Genomic DNA, 15,419 nt, shown 5'->3' on the forward strand with positions numbered 1-15,419 from the left:
AAAAAAACGTGCCACGTATCACTATAGCTGTTCCAGCCAAATACTGGCTTTGATAAGACTTGCTGTAGTATGTTTTGTTTCCAGTTTACTTTGAAATATATATATTTCAGTATGTAAGTATATATATGTGCATGTAGGGTTGGGGGTGGGGGTGTGTGTGTATAAACAATTTAGAATATAAATACATATATTTCTATTTCGCTTTGAGCCTGTTCAGTAAAACTTCCCAAAAGTTCCCAGCTGCTGTCCCTGTACAATTTTATGGGTGTTATTAAGATGCTAGGTTGCTTTAAGGATCCTTTGGAATTGATGCTGAACATAAGAATCAAGTAACCCAGTGAAGAGATCAGAAGTATGAAAACGGAGTTACCACAAATGTAGAAAGCTATTTTAGCATTACTATGAAAACTGCCTGTATTTTAAGTTTGGGGATATTTTCCTATACCTGTATACCGCTATTTTTACTTTAGTTTACTTTTAAAGAGAAATGCAACTTTTCAAGTGTGCTACTCATGAAGTACGAGAAAAGTGTTTGGAGTCTGTGACTGGCTTTAGCAAGATGAAAATTCTGAATGATGATAAATTCAAAATTCAGTAAAGGAAAAGTCATTTTAAAGGTATTGGTTCAATTGCTTCTATTTAAATATGATAGTGTCAAGCTTTCTTTAATGGAAAAAAGCACTTTTAATAGAGGTATTAAAAAAAATTTCAGTGGTGGTTTTATTTGTGGCTAAGGAATTTGTATGCTACTAGGGGATAATGTTTCCAATTTGCTACTTAGCTCATTGAACCCTGAAGGCTGTGTGTTTCACCACTGGTATTCAGCCTTTCCTTGTGGTCCGTTATTTGATTACCTGCATAACCCTGTATATAAACTTATGCATACACATTTGACATTCTGTATTTTAAATACTCCACACTGCAAATATGAAATTATTCAAATTGAGGGTTCTTAATGGGATAAGAAATGCAATAATATGAGTAGCCTTTCAAATGTCTCTTTGAGAGAGAAATTACAACAAATGTTGTTTTTTCTTGGTTTTGGGAGGGGGATTTGGGAGTTCTTACCAGAAATACGAAATGGCTGTTTTTAAAATATGGTGCAGATCTTTATGAAAAAAATTCTGGTATCTTTAAAGTCCTAATACTGTGTACATCAAATATTTTAAGGTATAAGATTTAACTGGCAAGGTGATAACAGGTATATGAAACTGAGGAACATAGTGAGTGATTGTTAAGAGCTGGTGGTAGACAAAACATTTTCATATTCCTTCTACTATCCTACCTCTGGGTTTGTTTTTTGGTTTTTTTTGGTTAAAGTCCTAAATTGTTGTAATGCATGCTAAAATAATTCATACATTTCCAAAGGCAGTTCTGTGTAATTCACCAGGGGGGAGGGGGAGGGGGCGTGTAAGTTCTTTTATAATGGGAAATGGCTATACTCAGTCCACTTCTGATTTATTACTCCAAGATTCTGCTGTGTTTAGGCTTCCATGTATACGAGGGTGTTTTTCCTGAAGTTGACAGTCATGGATGTGCTGTCATAGGCTGGTGACTGATTAGCATTCCTTACTATAAAACATAATAAATTAATTGAATGTTTATTAATATTACATGCATTGTTAAATGAAGAAATTAATCACCTCATCACTGTTATTTTCTAGAACAAACCTAAAGTTAAAGGAAGAGATGAAGTCTGAAAAGAAGCCAGGTTTTTGGGACAGTTTGGTGATAAAGCAGAATGTCCCATCTAGGAAACCAGATGAGATTGAGGGATGGGAACCACCGCAGATTACCGCTGCTGACTCGACCAGTGAGGCAGCAACTACTTTGAGTGACTATACAGCCTGGTCAGGCTGGGAAGATGAAACCAAAGGCTCCACAAAGTACACAAACCTGGCCAGCTCAGGAAACAGTTCCAGGTGGAGTATCAAATCAGCTGGAAAGCTGGTTAGTATTAGACGTCAAAGCAAAGGTAACCTTACTGACAACTGGGAAGAACTAGAATGATACTGGTATTGTGAAATACTTTATAGGTAAGAAGAGAAAGGTTCCATGATTTCCTCGTATGTTTAAACCAAAATCAAATCTGCTCAATATTGCACCTTTATACAGTACTTTGTTTTATTCAGATTGTTACAAATTTTTGCTCACCTGATAGTAAATTTTCTTATTACATTGTTAAATAGCTATGTTTTCCACACTGAAAAGAAGTAGAGAATCTATTTTGTGCCTATATTTCACATTCAGACTCTGCAGTATGTTGGATTGTTGGTTTTACCAAAAAAATGTAATTCCTTAGTGAATGTATACACTGGTTGTAAATTTGACTGCCTTATGTAGGAACTTCCACTAGCTTGAGGTCCTGTTTTTTTCCTGGTATTTGAGGGCCACTCAAAATTTTAGTTTTGATGCTGTCCCTTTTTAACTAAGAATACTGATCTGTCGCTTGCAGGGAGAATGCTTATACTTAGTAGACTGTTTTCCAAATCTTCAGCCTCAGCATATGCTTCAGCTTGTGCACACAAGATGCTCAACTGTCACAATGTGCTATACTGTGTATGAAATGGGAAAATACTGTTCAGTGTAATTCCTTCCATCACAGGATCTTCACCAATAGTCAGGTCAAATGGGTCTTCCAGAGGTTTGTTTTTTAATATATTGAACGTTGTTTGACAAAGCTAAGCTTCTCAGTTTTTAAGATGCATGTTATGCCAAAAAAAAAAAGATTGAAAATTTGGAAAGCAGCAGTGAGTAGAGTATAAGAAGATCTCGATATTCAGTATCCGTAGTCCTGAACCTAGGGATAAGTTGCTTCTTATGGAAGGGCCTATGTTTTCATTTTTACAATAGCTGATGCTTGTTCTACAAACAACTTTTTTGTTGTGTACTGTGTTGTTCCTTCCCCCCCGCCCCATAAACAGTGATTGAATTATACTCTGGCATTTTCAGGGTAACTGAGTAACTGAGCCATTGCAAGTATGTGCATGCACACAACTTCTGAAGCATTTTTGTTATAAAGCTCTGTCTTATTAGCTACTGATATTTTAATTTTTTGGTAAAAGAAGGTGAAGTGTTAAACTTGAGATTTGAAAAGTATATAAGAATACTAAAAGTGCCTCTTTCTAGCATATTGTCTCTCATTAGCAGTGCGGCTGATGTCAGATCCAAAGTTGGTTTCCATTTTGTTTATATGACCTATATAAATACTGCTGTAACATTCATGGAAAAAAATCAAACCAAAAGTTTCATAAGAAATGAACAGTAGGCCTTTTCTCTCCTGATTGTTAAACTGGTATAACAGAACTGAAAACTTGTTGACTGCCTAGCAATATGGCCAGTACAGTCGGAAGATCAAGTTGGCATTTCAGAGAGAATCAGCATTTTTACAAGAAAGCATATACCTTTATATAACGGATGTCTTGTAAACATATTTTTGCAAGAAGCTTATGCTGATGAAAAGGGATGCATGCAATTTTCTTCTAAGCTTGTACCTTGTTTCTGTTACTGCCACATTACTCAATTCTTAGCTCTCTCTTTCTCCTCTCTCTTCCAATTCATGTATGGTTTTCTGGCTTACAGTTCCTGCACAGCTATTTTTTGGAGATTCATGTTGAGATGTGCCTGGAGGGAAACTGTAGCAAAATGTTTTTGTTTTTTTCCTGGTATTAATTGGATGCTAAAAGACATTGTTCTTAAGTTCATATAAAAGAATATCAGTGTTCTGTGCTACAAAACAGGATGTTGTAACTGGCAAATGTATTTATAAAATTGGCATTCTATATTAAAAAAAATACTAATAGAGGAGAAGGGGTTAGCATTTATATCGCATCATTTAGTCTGTGAGTAAACTCTGTGTTTGCCTTTGGCAAGTAAGTATGCCGAGGTTAATTATAGGAAAGAATTAGTATTCTTGGGCAAAGTATGCTGCATTTTATAGTTTATGGAATACCCTCTAAGGCATTAGCTAGTATTTAGTTTGGTTGTTGGTGCTGACCTAAAAGAACGGAAAAAGATCTGGTAGCAGCCCTCAATATTTTGCTCTCCAAGATGGGCTGAGAACTTTTAATTTCCCTCCTGAAGAAACTATTTATACTGTGACCAGTAAAGGTTTTGCCTTGCACATTATACTGTCAAGTGCCTGTTTCTCACCTTGATGATGTGTTTGATGCACAGCTTAACGGCAACATTTTTCAATTTGTTTTTAAATGTATGATAAAGAATATGCTCACAAAGCTGAAGCCTATTATAAAACAAAATTGCATCCAAGTGGGAAATTGGGATATGTAAACTCCTAGTGATGAAAGTTTTGGTGTGTTTTTTAAGTGGTATTTCCTCAGAAATAACCATTCTAAGGATGAACATTATTAAATTTAATATAATTTATTGTTATGCTTTAATAATGTATTTGTCTTTTGAGAACTCACTGGTGTGAGCTTTTCTTCTCTTATGTTTATAAACTTGTCTGAATTTTCAGAACGGGGTCCTCTTTTCTTTTACCTTCTTTAGATGCTTAACTACATTATACATTTATGGGCTTAAGCTATACACAGCTCCATATGTGGAATAAGTGTAGAATATGTCCCTTAATATTTGTTTTGAAATTGCATTTCAATCTGTGTGAAATGGTTTAGAAGAAGGTAGCATTAAGATTGTATGATAAGATTGCACAAAATAAAATATAGTTTATATTGCTTTCTCGTAGCCAATCTGCATGATTGTTGGCGTGGTTTTAACGGGAATTAAAAGCTTCATGTGGCTGTAACTAGTCACTTAACTCTAAGCAAAGTTCTTTCTGAGTATTTTTATTTATTAGCATCATTTGCAAAAAGAAAAGTAGTATTTTCCATATGAATAAAGATTTAGTTTGAACTGAAATGCCTTATTCTTTTTTGTCCCATTTTATTTGTCATGTGAATTTGTTTCCATCTGCGTGGACGTTACTTGCATCATTGTAGAATACGGCCAAGGAAGTAATCGCTATGTTTATCTAAACTCAGTGAATCGTGCCATCTCAGAAGCTGCAGCATCCTAGATTTAAAGCATCACCCGTTGCTTTCACAGTGGGAAGAATTCGTTGGTTTTGACAAACTGCAAATATTTTGTTTTACTGGTATTTATTGGTTTAAACATTTTTTTGTAAATTTATTGGCTGTTATGAAAGCTTGGGCAGAGCAGCATTCTTTCCCTAAAGATTTCACCAGCTACATGTAAACTGGAGGACCTGGAATGCTTTTGCATACACTGGCCCCATAACGAGGTGAGACCTGCACGTCCTGGGCTGTGACAAAAGCGAGATGCAGGCGCCTTTACCAGTAGATGGGCGACAGAAACAAGCGTATTGTCAGCTTCTCAGTCTTCCGCTCTAGTCTGCTGGCTTTGTTGTTGTCTAAATAGACCTAGCAGGGAACATTTAGGCAAAATGTTTCTTACCACAGTGTGTGAACTAGCTGAAACAGAAAATTTTATTCATACAAGTTACGTTCTGAGGGGAAAAAAAAAAAACCTATATTGAGATGCCTCTGACTATAGCCAGGTGGGTCAGATGCTCATCTGGGCAGGTGAAAGGGAGTGGATGGACCTGGATTTCCAGACCCTGGGTAGACAAGGACCCTGCCAAATTTTGAGCATAGCTGTTCCTGCAGCCCAGGTGAATTCGGCCTGGCATCTGTCTCAATTTCCAAAACTTTTAGAAATGCTTGTTAATATATATGAATGTCAGATGACAAAACTGTAGGTCCTATCTCTGTACAGTCTGAAAAGAACATGAACGCGCGTGTTATTTAGCTGTTTCTTGCATATCTAAACTGTTCTTACTGATTTCCCCCCTCCCCGAGTGCCTGCTAGTTGGTTTCTGATGTATCTGGGAAATGAAACCAGCACTATGAAGAAGAAAAATAATTTCCTAAAAGGCTTAGTCACTGGTGATAGTTTGCAAAGGTGTGTATCGTTAGATGTCTGTCTGTCTGTCTGTCGCTCAAAAGTTTCTTGTAGCATGACTGCTTTGTACCATACAAGACAGGGAATCAGACAGATAGGCAAAGAATCCAGTTTAGAAATTGAAAGGAGAAAGTTGCATTTATTGTAAGTGCAACCAGCATAATAGCAGAAAAAAATGCTTCTTCTATGGTTACAAAGTAATAGAGAATATGAAAACAATCAGAAAATAGGGATATAAATAATAGAAAATTATATGAAAGATATAACAGTAAACAAAGTGTAAGGAGAAGATGGTTTTTCATATGGTATTTATCAACTCTTATCACTGGTACTGAATAAAGAAATACCTGCTCTGTACTTGGGAAGAAAATTTTACTATTCCATGTCTAGTATTTACTAAAAGATGCAAGAAAGCAATGATATTCTTTTCAAGTCCATAATAATCTGGTAAAAGCTTGGCTGGCACTTAAATTTTTATGCTCTTGAGACCCAAATAACACTAGTGAAAGCTTAATAACATGTTTTGAACTGTGAGTTTGCTTTTGGAAAAGAAAAAGCATTACTCTCTGCAGAGAAAAACACACAGCTGTATTTTGTAAGACTAGTTTGTCTGCTATACTCGTGTGATATTTTGCTTTCTAGTTGCTCTAACCCCTTGTACTGAGAAGACTAACTGAACAGTTGAGTTTAAATAATTTTTCAGAGAATTGGCTGGTTTAATTATTTGAGGTTGTATAGTAAAACAGCTCAGATTTGATACAGAACCATTCCTTTAAGTTAGCAATGTCTTCTGGCCTTTCTTATCTTGTACCTCTTTCCTTGAAACCCCCAAATGCTGTTGTCTTGAACGTCTTGTTTGTCCAGGAGTCTTGCGATTCTCCACAAGATTACACTGCTAAATGCTTCTGGTATTGGAGAGACAGAGAAAATACCGTGGTGCATGTGTTTGTGCTGGAGAAAGGAAGGGAGACTCATGTATCCAGAGTCCAAGTACTGTACTTGGTATATTATTATTTCTTTGCTGCTAAAGCTTTCTTATGTGCAAGATAATTAATATTAATTATTATTTGCTTTGTTTTATTTCTGTACTTGTCCCCTATTAGCTTTTTTGGGTCACATATGCAAAGACATCCTCTCTGATTACATAAAGACCTAATCTTTGCTGTTTCTCTCATGATAGACAGCCACTTTTAGGCAGACTTGCCTTCAGTTTAATGCCTGTAAACAGTTTCTTTTGCACCTTTAGACAGAAACTCGACAACCAACATCTGACAGGACAAACAAAGGAAAACAAGTCAAGCAGCGTCTCCCATTAGGAAGTAAAAAGTATTGTGTGATAGGATGGAGCACAAGATTCCCAGAAGTCGTACTATGGATACAGTAATGCTGCACAGAGGGTGATTTTGAAAAGTAGACTCAATGAAATATATACTTGCGCTTTTTTTCGTTTTATAAACTCGTGTATCTCCTGAAGTGCGTTACCCTGTTTGCATAGTGTGGCTGTCGCGCTGCTGCCTGCAAGGGGGCACGTGCCTGTTGAACCAAACCGTTGTGGCCAAGGTGGACGGCCTGTTGGCAGCTTACGCCACGGTGGAAGATCTGAGCTCCTGACCTGTGCGGTGAGAACTGGCTGCACTGGGGACAGGGGGAAGGTTTTCAAGACAAGCGAAGGAGCAGATGTTCTGGCATCGAGGAATGAAGCACAGTAAAGAGAAGTAAGAAGTCCAGAACATCTGAGAATGTTCCATGGGGGGTTAGTGTTAATATTTACTATTAGGCCAGGGGTTTAGTGTTAGACAATCAGAACTAACACACAGCTAGCCCTCTTTCCTAGTGTTTTTTCTTGGTTATCCTATTCAACAACAGGATTTTTGGCTGTGATGAGTAATTGGAAAGAATGTCCCCTGTGCACGGGTACAAAATGAAGGTTTTGGATGCCTTTAACATTGGTGCTCTGTAACTCACAGCAAGCACTTCTCCAGATCTATTCCATACTACTATGCCTATAAATTAGACTTAATTGATAAAAAATGTAGAAGGTGAGTGCAGGTGATAGAAGACTGTACCTTTAAACGTAGGATTAGTAGAAGGCATATGGTCAGCTTGCAGCAAGAACCTAAGTGGTGGTGGGATTAAACTATTAAGTTTTAGCTGAACTAAACAGCTCCATCCAGTATCCTGCTTCTTCAAATACCGTACTTTCAGCCTCCTCCCCATCTCTGCTCTCTTACCAGATTCCTGAGAACTCAAAGAGCTTTCTCCATCCTTCCCTCTCTTCCCTGAGATCCCTGATGATTCCCCATTAGTGTCAGGATATTTTTTTTTCCCCGCTTAGTGGATGAATTACATGCTAGAGGTTGAGGTTGATTTTTTTGTTTGTTTGTTTTGTTTTATTGTCTCTATGCCTGTGAACGTGGAAATTTATGAAGTGTCACTTGGCACTTGCCCATTCTGGAATGGTCAAGTGTGCTGCACCTGGCTTCTACCTCCTTTAGCAAATGACTTATTCTTCCATTATTATCTTGTTATAAATACTATAGAAAAACAGCATTCAAGTGGAAAGAGCATACAAAAATTAAATACATAAACTTAGAATTAAGTGGTGGCTGTTTGTCTATGCCTTGAAAATTGTTAGAAAGCCTTTCAGCTGAAGGTGCAATGACTAAGTAGCCCTAAAGTGCAACAAATATAAAGCTGAACATGTTTTTTTCATATTTGTAGAAGAACGTATGCATAAACCTGTGGGAAATAAGCATTACCAGCATGTCTGATTGATAGGCAGTGGGACAGGTGTGTGTGTTGCACAGAGAACAGCCCATGGGAATCGAAAGAAAAGAAACCCAGCTTTAGTGGTACTCTCACCTCTGCCACATTCTGAATCATTTGGGTACAGATATTATGAACTTTAAAGGTAACCTTCATCCCACTGAACTTTGCAGGAGTTGGGAATTATGTTCCAGTGCCTTTTAAGGGGTTGGACCTGAGCCTTGCAGCTGAAAGTGTAGAAACAGTGCAAATGAATAGCATAATTAGCTAATACTTCAATATTCTGAACCATAACTTAACAACTATTTCCAAACATTTGATATTGTTTATTTTATTTAATGTTGATATCTTCGTATTGAATTGGCATCCTTAGTTGGATATTAAGGGTCTAGCCTTACTCTGATGCCCTACAGAAGGAAAAAATTTCTCTTCATCAGGACCACTTACTGGGAAAAGAGGAGGTCAGACTGTCGTCCCCTCTCCTGGCAACACGTGCTGGGGTACGTACCAAACCTTTTTTTAACTTCTTACAAGCCATTTTAAGTCACATCTCTCCCTCCTCAATTTAGAGACTAGGGGAGGTCCCTCTCAGCTCTCTTCATACCCTTCCCTGATTCTCACATTATTTGCATCATCAGTACTGGGCAGCTTCCTAGGCAATGGTGTGTCCCTTAAGAGCTTGCATTCTGTCTGCAGGAGGGATGGTTCCTTGTAGTCCCTGATCAGAAACCTTCAGTCAGCGTGATGGGTGATGAGCTCAGCACAGTATTAAACCAAATGCTGACTTTAAAGAAAGGTTCTAAAGCTCTCAAAGAAAGCAGGTAGCATCCATGTAGATATTTACAGGAAGTTTCATGAAGGGTAGCAAAACTGTGACGATGTTAAAGGAGCAATTAATGGATGCCAGCCATCACCAACCACTGTCAAGGTTACCTAGGTCATGTAGGGTCACACAGACAGGAAAGCAAGTCTGCAACCATTACATTAGTTAACTAAATGGGGTGCAAATCATTGTTAAAGAGGAGCTGCTGGTTCCTTAACAAATCCAGTGGCTACAGCAGTGCTTGGGCTGGGAAAGTGAGGCTTGCAGCAATGTTCTAAGTGAACAGGAATAAGAGTGGATGTCATTGGCTCCACACCTGATCATTACCAGACACCTCAATTGAAAGAAAAAAACCCACAGAACCCTGGATTGAAAAATCCACCTGTTGGCAAATTCAATGGATAAGGTTGGTATATCACTGAAATTTAAGTTAAAGCAAATAAAACTATCTCCCAAGGAAATAAACATTCTCCTCTTCTTGTGCAGCCTATTAACAGTCCAGCTATCCTATTAAAAAAGTGCTAATACAACCAATTACTGAAAAGCAATGTCACTTGGACTGCTTGCATGCTTCTCATGCCATTACCAATTACTACAGAGAACAGGTTATAGAAAGATCTTATAAAATTCAAATTAATTCATCTCTATGCACAAGAGACTTCTAGGAATAATAGATAAAACCACCATTTATTACACTGTACAAAACTAGATTCAGAACAAGCAAATGCAGAATATAGTACATGATTTATTTTTTCTGTACTTTACATATTGTTTGTTAAATTTCATTGACAAACCCAAAACTTCCCTAATTTTTCCTTTACCTGCCTAAGCCCAGCAATTAAATTTTGTTCTACAGGACAGAAGAAAAGAACTTCCTGGAGAATTTATCATCTGATCAACTTGGCAGAAGGTGCTTCAGCTCAGACTGACTTTCAGTGTTTCCCATAGCTTGTAAAGACTTGTCAGGTTAGGACCTCAGTTGGTAGTATAATGTCCTGCCACTGTACCAGTCTAGAAACAAGCAACTCCATTCTCATTAAATTTCAATAATGTCTTCTTCTTAGAAGATGAATTAATGCAGTTGCATTTGTAGACATACCAAACAGTATAAATGAAGGCTGTAGCTACCATCAAAAAAATGACTTTCCAGTAGCCCCAGATCTGTCTTGAGTTATGCAGGATGTGCTGAGATAGGTTACATGTTTAATAAAGTCCTTAAGAAAAATAAATATTTTTGCATAATGTATGTACAAAGATTGGTTGATTTCCTTCATTCATAGGTTCAACAACAGATACAACCACAGCTATATTTTATTCACTAGCTCACAATGATTAATGCCACCTTGGTAATGATATATCAAGAGTCCAAGAGAATATTGGCCTATTCTTTATAATAGTGCAAATTATATGGAGGTGTTTTGAAAACAGTGGCTTAAAGAAAGAAGGATTAACAAAAAAAAAAAAACCCCACAACCCTCCTTTGGTCCCTGTAAGAGTAGTTTAACTCTTCCATGAAATTTTCAAAACTCCCCCACATAATTTTAACCAACTATTAAGGCATCAAAAGAATGGATTTAAACTTGAGATTAAAATGGTCTTTCTTGGACTTGAAAAGAAGTCCACTGCAGATTTCCTGACAAAGAAATTTTCTTAATGTGTTTCCTTCTCCTCAGCTCTTTTCTGCATAAAAACAATATGCCAAATAAACCTGTCTGATAATCTCCCCCATAGCTTTTTTTTTAAACTACAACAGAACATTACACTTAAATATATTGCACAAAAAGCATAACGTATCCTGCCTGACTCTTCACAAAAATGGCCACAAACACAGGAGAACAGCTACTGAACGTCTCAAAATTTGAAGAGATCAATGAAATGCTGAGGAGACACTGGCATGAGACAGGTGTTTGGATCACTGGCTGTGCAGGGGTGTCCTGTATCCTGCAAAATGAAGGAGAAAAAAAAGTTCTCTTTCCATACCCACAATCTCCCTCCACCCCCAGTTAAAAAAAAGGGGGGGGGGCAAAAAATTCACATACAGGCACATGCAACTGTTTCCATTGTAAACAAACTGATAGGAACTTGCTCTTTTTAAAGAAAAATATGGTGAATTCTTAACTGTTTTAGACTACATTGTTAAGAAAATGGGCCTTTCCAGTCTGGCTGTGGTAGTGCAAGATAGCTTCAGATTTCAGAAAAAAAAAAAAAAAACCACCCCACCCCTCCCCTCCTACCAAAACTAGAACCTGAGTCAGAGCTCTTGAAAATAGTTTCATATTCCTTATCCATTATTTTTTAAATAAGTGTAATTAAAAAAAGCAACTGTTCTGTTGAACCTAAATTATCTGTTTAATGAAAATCTGAAATCAACTACTACTTCAGGGGGGAAAATGAGGTCCTTGCTTTCAAAGTGAAGGGCAGCAGACATTTCTTAAAAAAAACCCTCAACAGCACATTTGAAGTCCCAGTCATAAATGTTTTTCTACTTTGCTTGTTTTTCTTTTTCCCCCAACATCTTTTTCTCCTCTTTCACCTCTACCTTTTCCCCACCTGAAAGCATCACCTTAAAACAGAAGTTAGCACCCAGGCAAGTTAGGAATATAGAAGACTGACAACATGGAAAGGCTTTGTCATTACAAATTCACTAAGCCTGCAGTGCTTTCTTTAATATTACAGAAACTTGAACGCAGCACAATTGTCTGATTATTTAAGATTCAAATTCCTCTTCAAATGAAAAGTTCAGTTTTGCACCTTATTAGAACCCTCTAAAGGAAGGAAATGCTAGCGGTGTAATAAGAAGGTCCCAGACAGTTCAACGGAGAGGTTAGACACCTTGATCAATAATGTTGTAAGGCTCAGAAACTGTCCTCCCCAGGTTTTAAGGGGTTCCTCTCCCTTTTCCACCAGTGTTCATGAATTCACCATGTGGGACAAGAAAACTAGAGTAAATACATAGTAAGTAGATAACAGACCACTGCAGTCTTCCTTTCTTTTGTTTCCATAGGAAATTAAGTTACACGCAATTCAGTTAATAGAAGGAAAGAACCTGTAAGTTAAATTTTTTTTTCTCACTTGGAGGCTTACATAAGGAATCTGCTGTCAAAGATGCCACATTGCCATCCAACATCTTTGCAACACCAAAGTGCATTAGGTGATACACATTCTAAACACTACTCTGCTTTTCCAATGAAAATTGTTACTCTATAGATATATTATCTGTATTTTTCCATTAAGTCTGTAGAAGACTACATGAAAATATCATGTGGTATCACCTCCTCATCCTCCCACTTTTTTTAATAATTGCTTTAACATCACCTGAGAACCAGTTGTTACATTCATGACACAGAGGGAAACACAAACAAAAAAGAGAACAGACAAATAGATTAGACCCCAGGTAGAACTGCCTATTTGGGGAAGTTGCAGATGCGAAAGAACAGAAGACTAAGACCAGAAGTGTTAAACCTAACACCTTCGTCTGGAGATGACATCTGCAAGGAAGAGATACACCACAGCAGAAAACACTCTCAAAGGTAGTTGGTAATGAACTATCATCTTCTCTACCCATTGCCATGTCAACATCATTACTTTCCTAGTTTCCAGGAAAAAACACCATCAGAATTAGGATTCTGGGAAAGAAGCTAGGGTTTATCCCCTTTTAGTGCTTATTTATACTCCCAAATATTTTAGACAGAATTTGTAACAAGCTGTCTGCTTTGCTCTGCACATCATCATAAAAAACACTTTTGAAAGCTCTGCTCAGTCAGGAATTACAGGTCCAATAAAAATCTCAGTAAGATCAGTTCTGGGAGTTTTTATTTATTAAAACCAACAGAAACAGCAATTTTACAGTGAAAAAAGTGATGAGGACTGAAAAGAAGAATCGTAAGCTTTCCTGTAATTATGAATATTCCTCCTTCCAAGAAAAATGTATTTCCTTCAAAATTACATTTAATAAATAGTGTTCAAATCATATTGATTTTCACTGTATCTACTTAAAGCTAAACCAGAATTCTTTTAAATTAACAAGAGAATTAACCAGGAGGTGTGTTTACTGGCAAATGTAGTTGTTCTCCTCCTCAAATTTTATCATAACTGGACATTAAAAAGCTCCCACAACAACTTTGGAGCTACAGTCCTTTTCTGTAGAATTATTTCCACCATGTCTTCATTCAGAAAGCAGCGTTGTAATTGCCTCCCCCCATTCTCCCAAGTCATATGCAGCCTGTTTTGGGAATTTCTTTTCAGAGAGGCTCTTTCATAAAAGTATGTATGATTACAGCATTCCAAGAGGAGTAAAATCAATTTTAGTACCTTTGCATTAAAGAAAGTTAGGTGAGGTTCATGTTACTCTTTTCAGATTTAAGTACTGAATTAAATACATCAGGGAGTGCAGAAACAGTTTATAACACTGAGTGCAGAAAAACCTATTTCTTAGAGAAATCTGGCTGGTCTCACTGACACCATGCACTGTATGTTCATCAGAAGTTGAATTATGGTCCCTAGTTTAAATGGCATTAACAGGGAATATGGCAATAATAAAAAATCTGATGAAAAGCCGAGATGGGAAGTCATCACTACCTTGTCTAACAGAGAAAGAAGAAAAAGTATTCCTGCTGCTAAATTGATGTGGGGAAACAAAATCAAAACAAAGAGTATCAAACAATTAGAAATGAACGCGTTATTCACTTTGACATTACAGAACAGCCAGCAATGAAAACAGATGAGACACACAAGAAATACCTTGAGTAACAAAGCAAGGTGGTAGTCCTTTGAGATCGTGAAGAAGGAAGCAGGAAGGAGAGCCGTAAAGTAAAAGAAGGAGAGTTAAGGTTTATTGAAGCTAAGATTCATATGCCATTTAGAAAAATAGTCTTTTATTCTTGTGGCAAATCACAAGCAGCTGGAGAACCAAAACCAGCACAAGCCCCAAGACGACTAAAACCAAGTGTGAAGCATATTGCTTATGCAAAACAATTACACTATTTTACATAAAGCCCTGGATATTGAAAGAAGAAAAGATATTTCAACTTCTGTGGCCATCTCTGGGATAACTGGTATGTGCTACTGAGTGAGCTAAGAAAATAAAGAACTGCCCACAATTGCCATGTTGCCTAGTGGAACAGAAGAAATAGTACACACAAAAAGCATTCACAGAGGCATCAGTCAATAATTAGTTTGCGCCATTACTTCTTATACTAGTGAAATTACATATTTTTCTCACTTTCATCATGGACAAATCCTTTATCAAGAAGTCACTTCTGAAAGTGACTACTACTTCAACTGCTTGCTAATCCAATTCAGTAGCCATCAGTCCCTTCTTTTGCAAGGCCCTTCTTTAAAAAGACACAAAATGCAAGACAAAGAATTTCCTGTGTGTAGCCCTCTCATGTTGCCAGCAATCACATTATATTATCAATTTCAGAAACTGATGAAAATTCTCATCACTAGCTAGGCCTGTGCTTTGTGGCTATTTCAGAACCTTGCTGCTTTGGCTCTTAGAAACTCTTAACTCTCAGCATAAGTTTACCCACAACTAGTTTCTACAACGCATTTGCATCAAGGATGTCCCTTAGCTTAAATAATTTCCCTAAGTAGTCTCACGTTTATTCATCCCTCCTCTGTCTCTGAGAAGAATTTATGGAGAGCAGTCACACTCCTTATTAGCTTTAACACAGCTAAGCTAAAAGAAATTAACCTCTGCTAGTCTTCTTCATACCCTGATAACTTAAGTACTTTTTCCTCTGCAACCATTCCAATGTTTTGCTTTGTTCTTGAATGAGGGAAGGAAAAAAAGGTGCAATACCAAGAAGTGTTCAGCTCACTGCCTGAAGTTCTTCTGAATGCCCTTGAAAATAAAAGCTGCCTGATTTTTGAAATGTACCATTAAAAG

The 15,419-nt window shown here is 37.2% G+C and overlaps 2 protein-coding genes across 5 annotated transcripts in view; one reads left to right on the top strand and one right to left on the bottom strand.

Moving 5' to 3' along the window:
- Window positions 1-4,872, top strand: part of TDRP (testis development related protein) — a 28,083-nt gene extending 23,211 nt beyond the window's left edge. For both annotated transcript variants that reach the window (XM_050893241.1, XM_050893242.1), the window contains one exon: window positions 1,665-4,872. In XM_050893241.1, the coding sequence (XP_050749198.1) occupies window positions 1,665-2,010 (346 nt within the window). In that variant the 3' untranslated portion in view covers window positions 2,011-4,872. The remainder of the gene's footprint in view (window positions 1-1,664) is intronic.
- Window positions 4,873-10,197: 5,325 nt separating this feature from the next.
- FBXO25 (F-box protein 25) overlaps window positions 10,198-15,419 on the bottom strand; it is a 35,244-nt gene continuing 30,022 nt past the window's right edge. For 2 of the 3 annotated variants that reach the window (XM_050893240.1, XM_050893238.1), the window contains one exon: window positions 10,198-11,470. In XM_050893240.1, coding sequence (XP_050749197.1) covers window positions 11,381-11,470 — 90 coding nt within the window. In that variant the 3' untranslated portion in view covers window positions 10,198-11,380. Of the gene's footprint in view, window positions 11,471-14,269; window positions 14,297-15,419 lie in introns of all 3 variants that reach the window. The other variant, XM_050893239.1, reaches the window with a different exon arrangement.

The sequence above is a fragment of the Gymnogyps californianus genome, chromosome 3 (genome assembly GCF_018139145.2).
Source record: "Gymnogyps californianus isolate 813 chromosome 3, ASM1813914v2, whole genome shotgun sequence".
NCBI classification, from domain to species: Eukaryota; Metazoa; Chordata; class Aves; order Accipitriformes; family Cathartidae; genus Gymnogyps; species Gymnogyps californianus.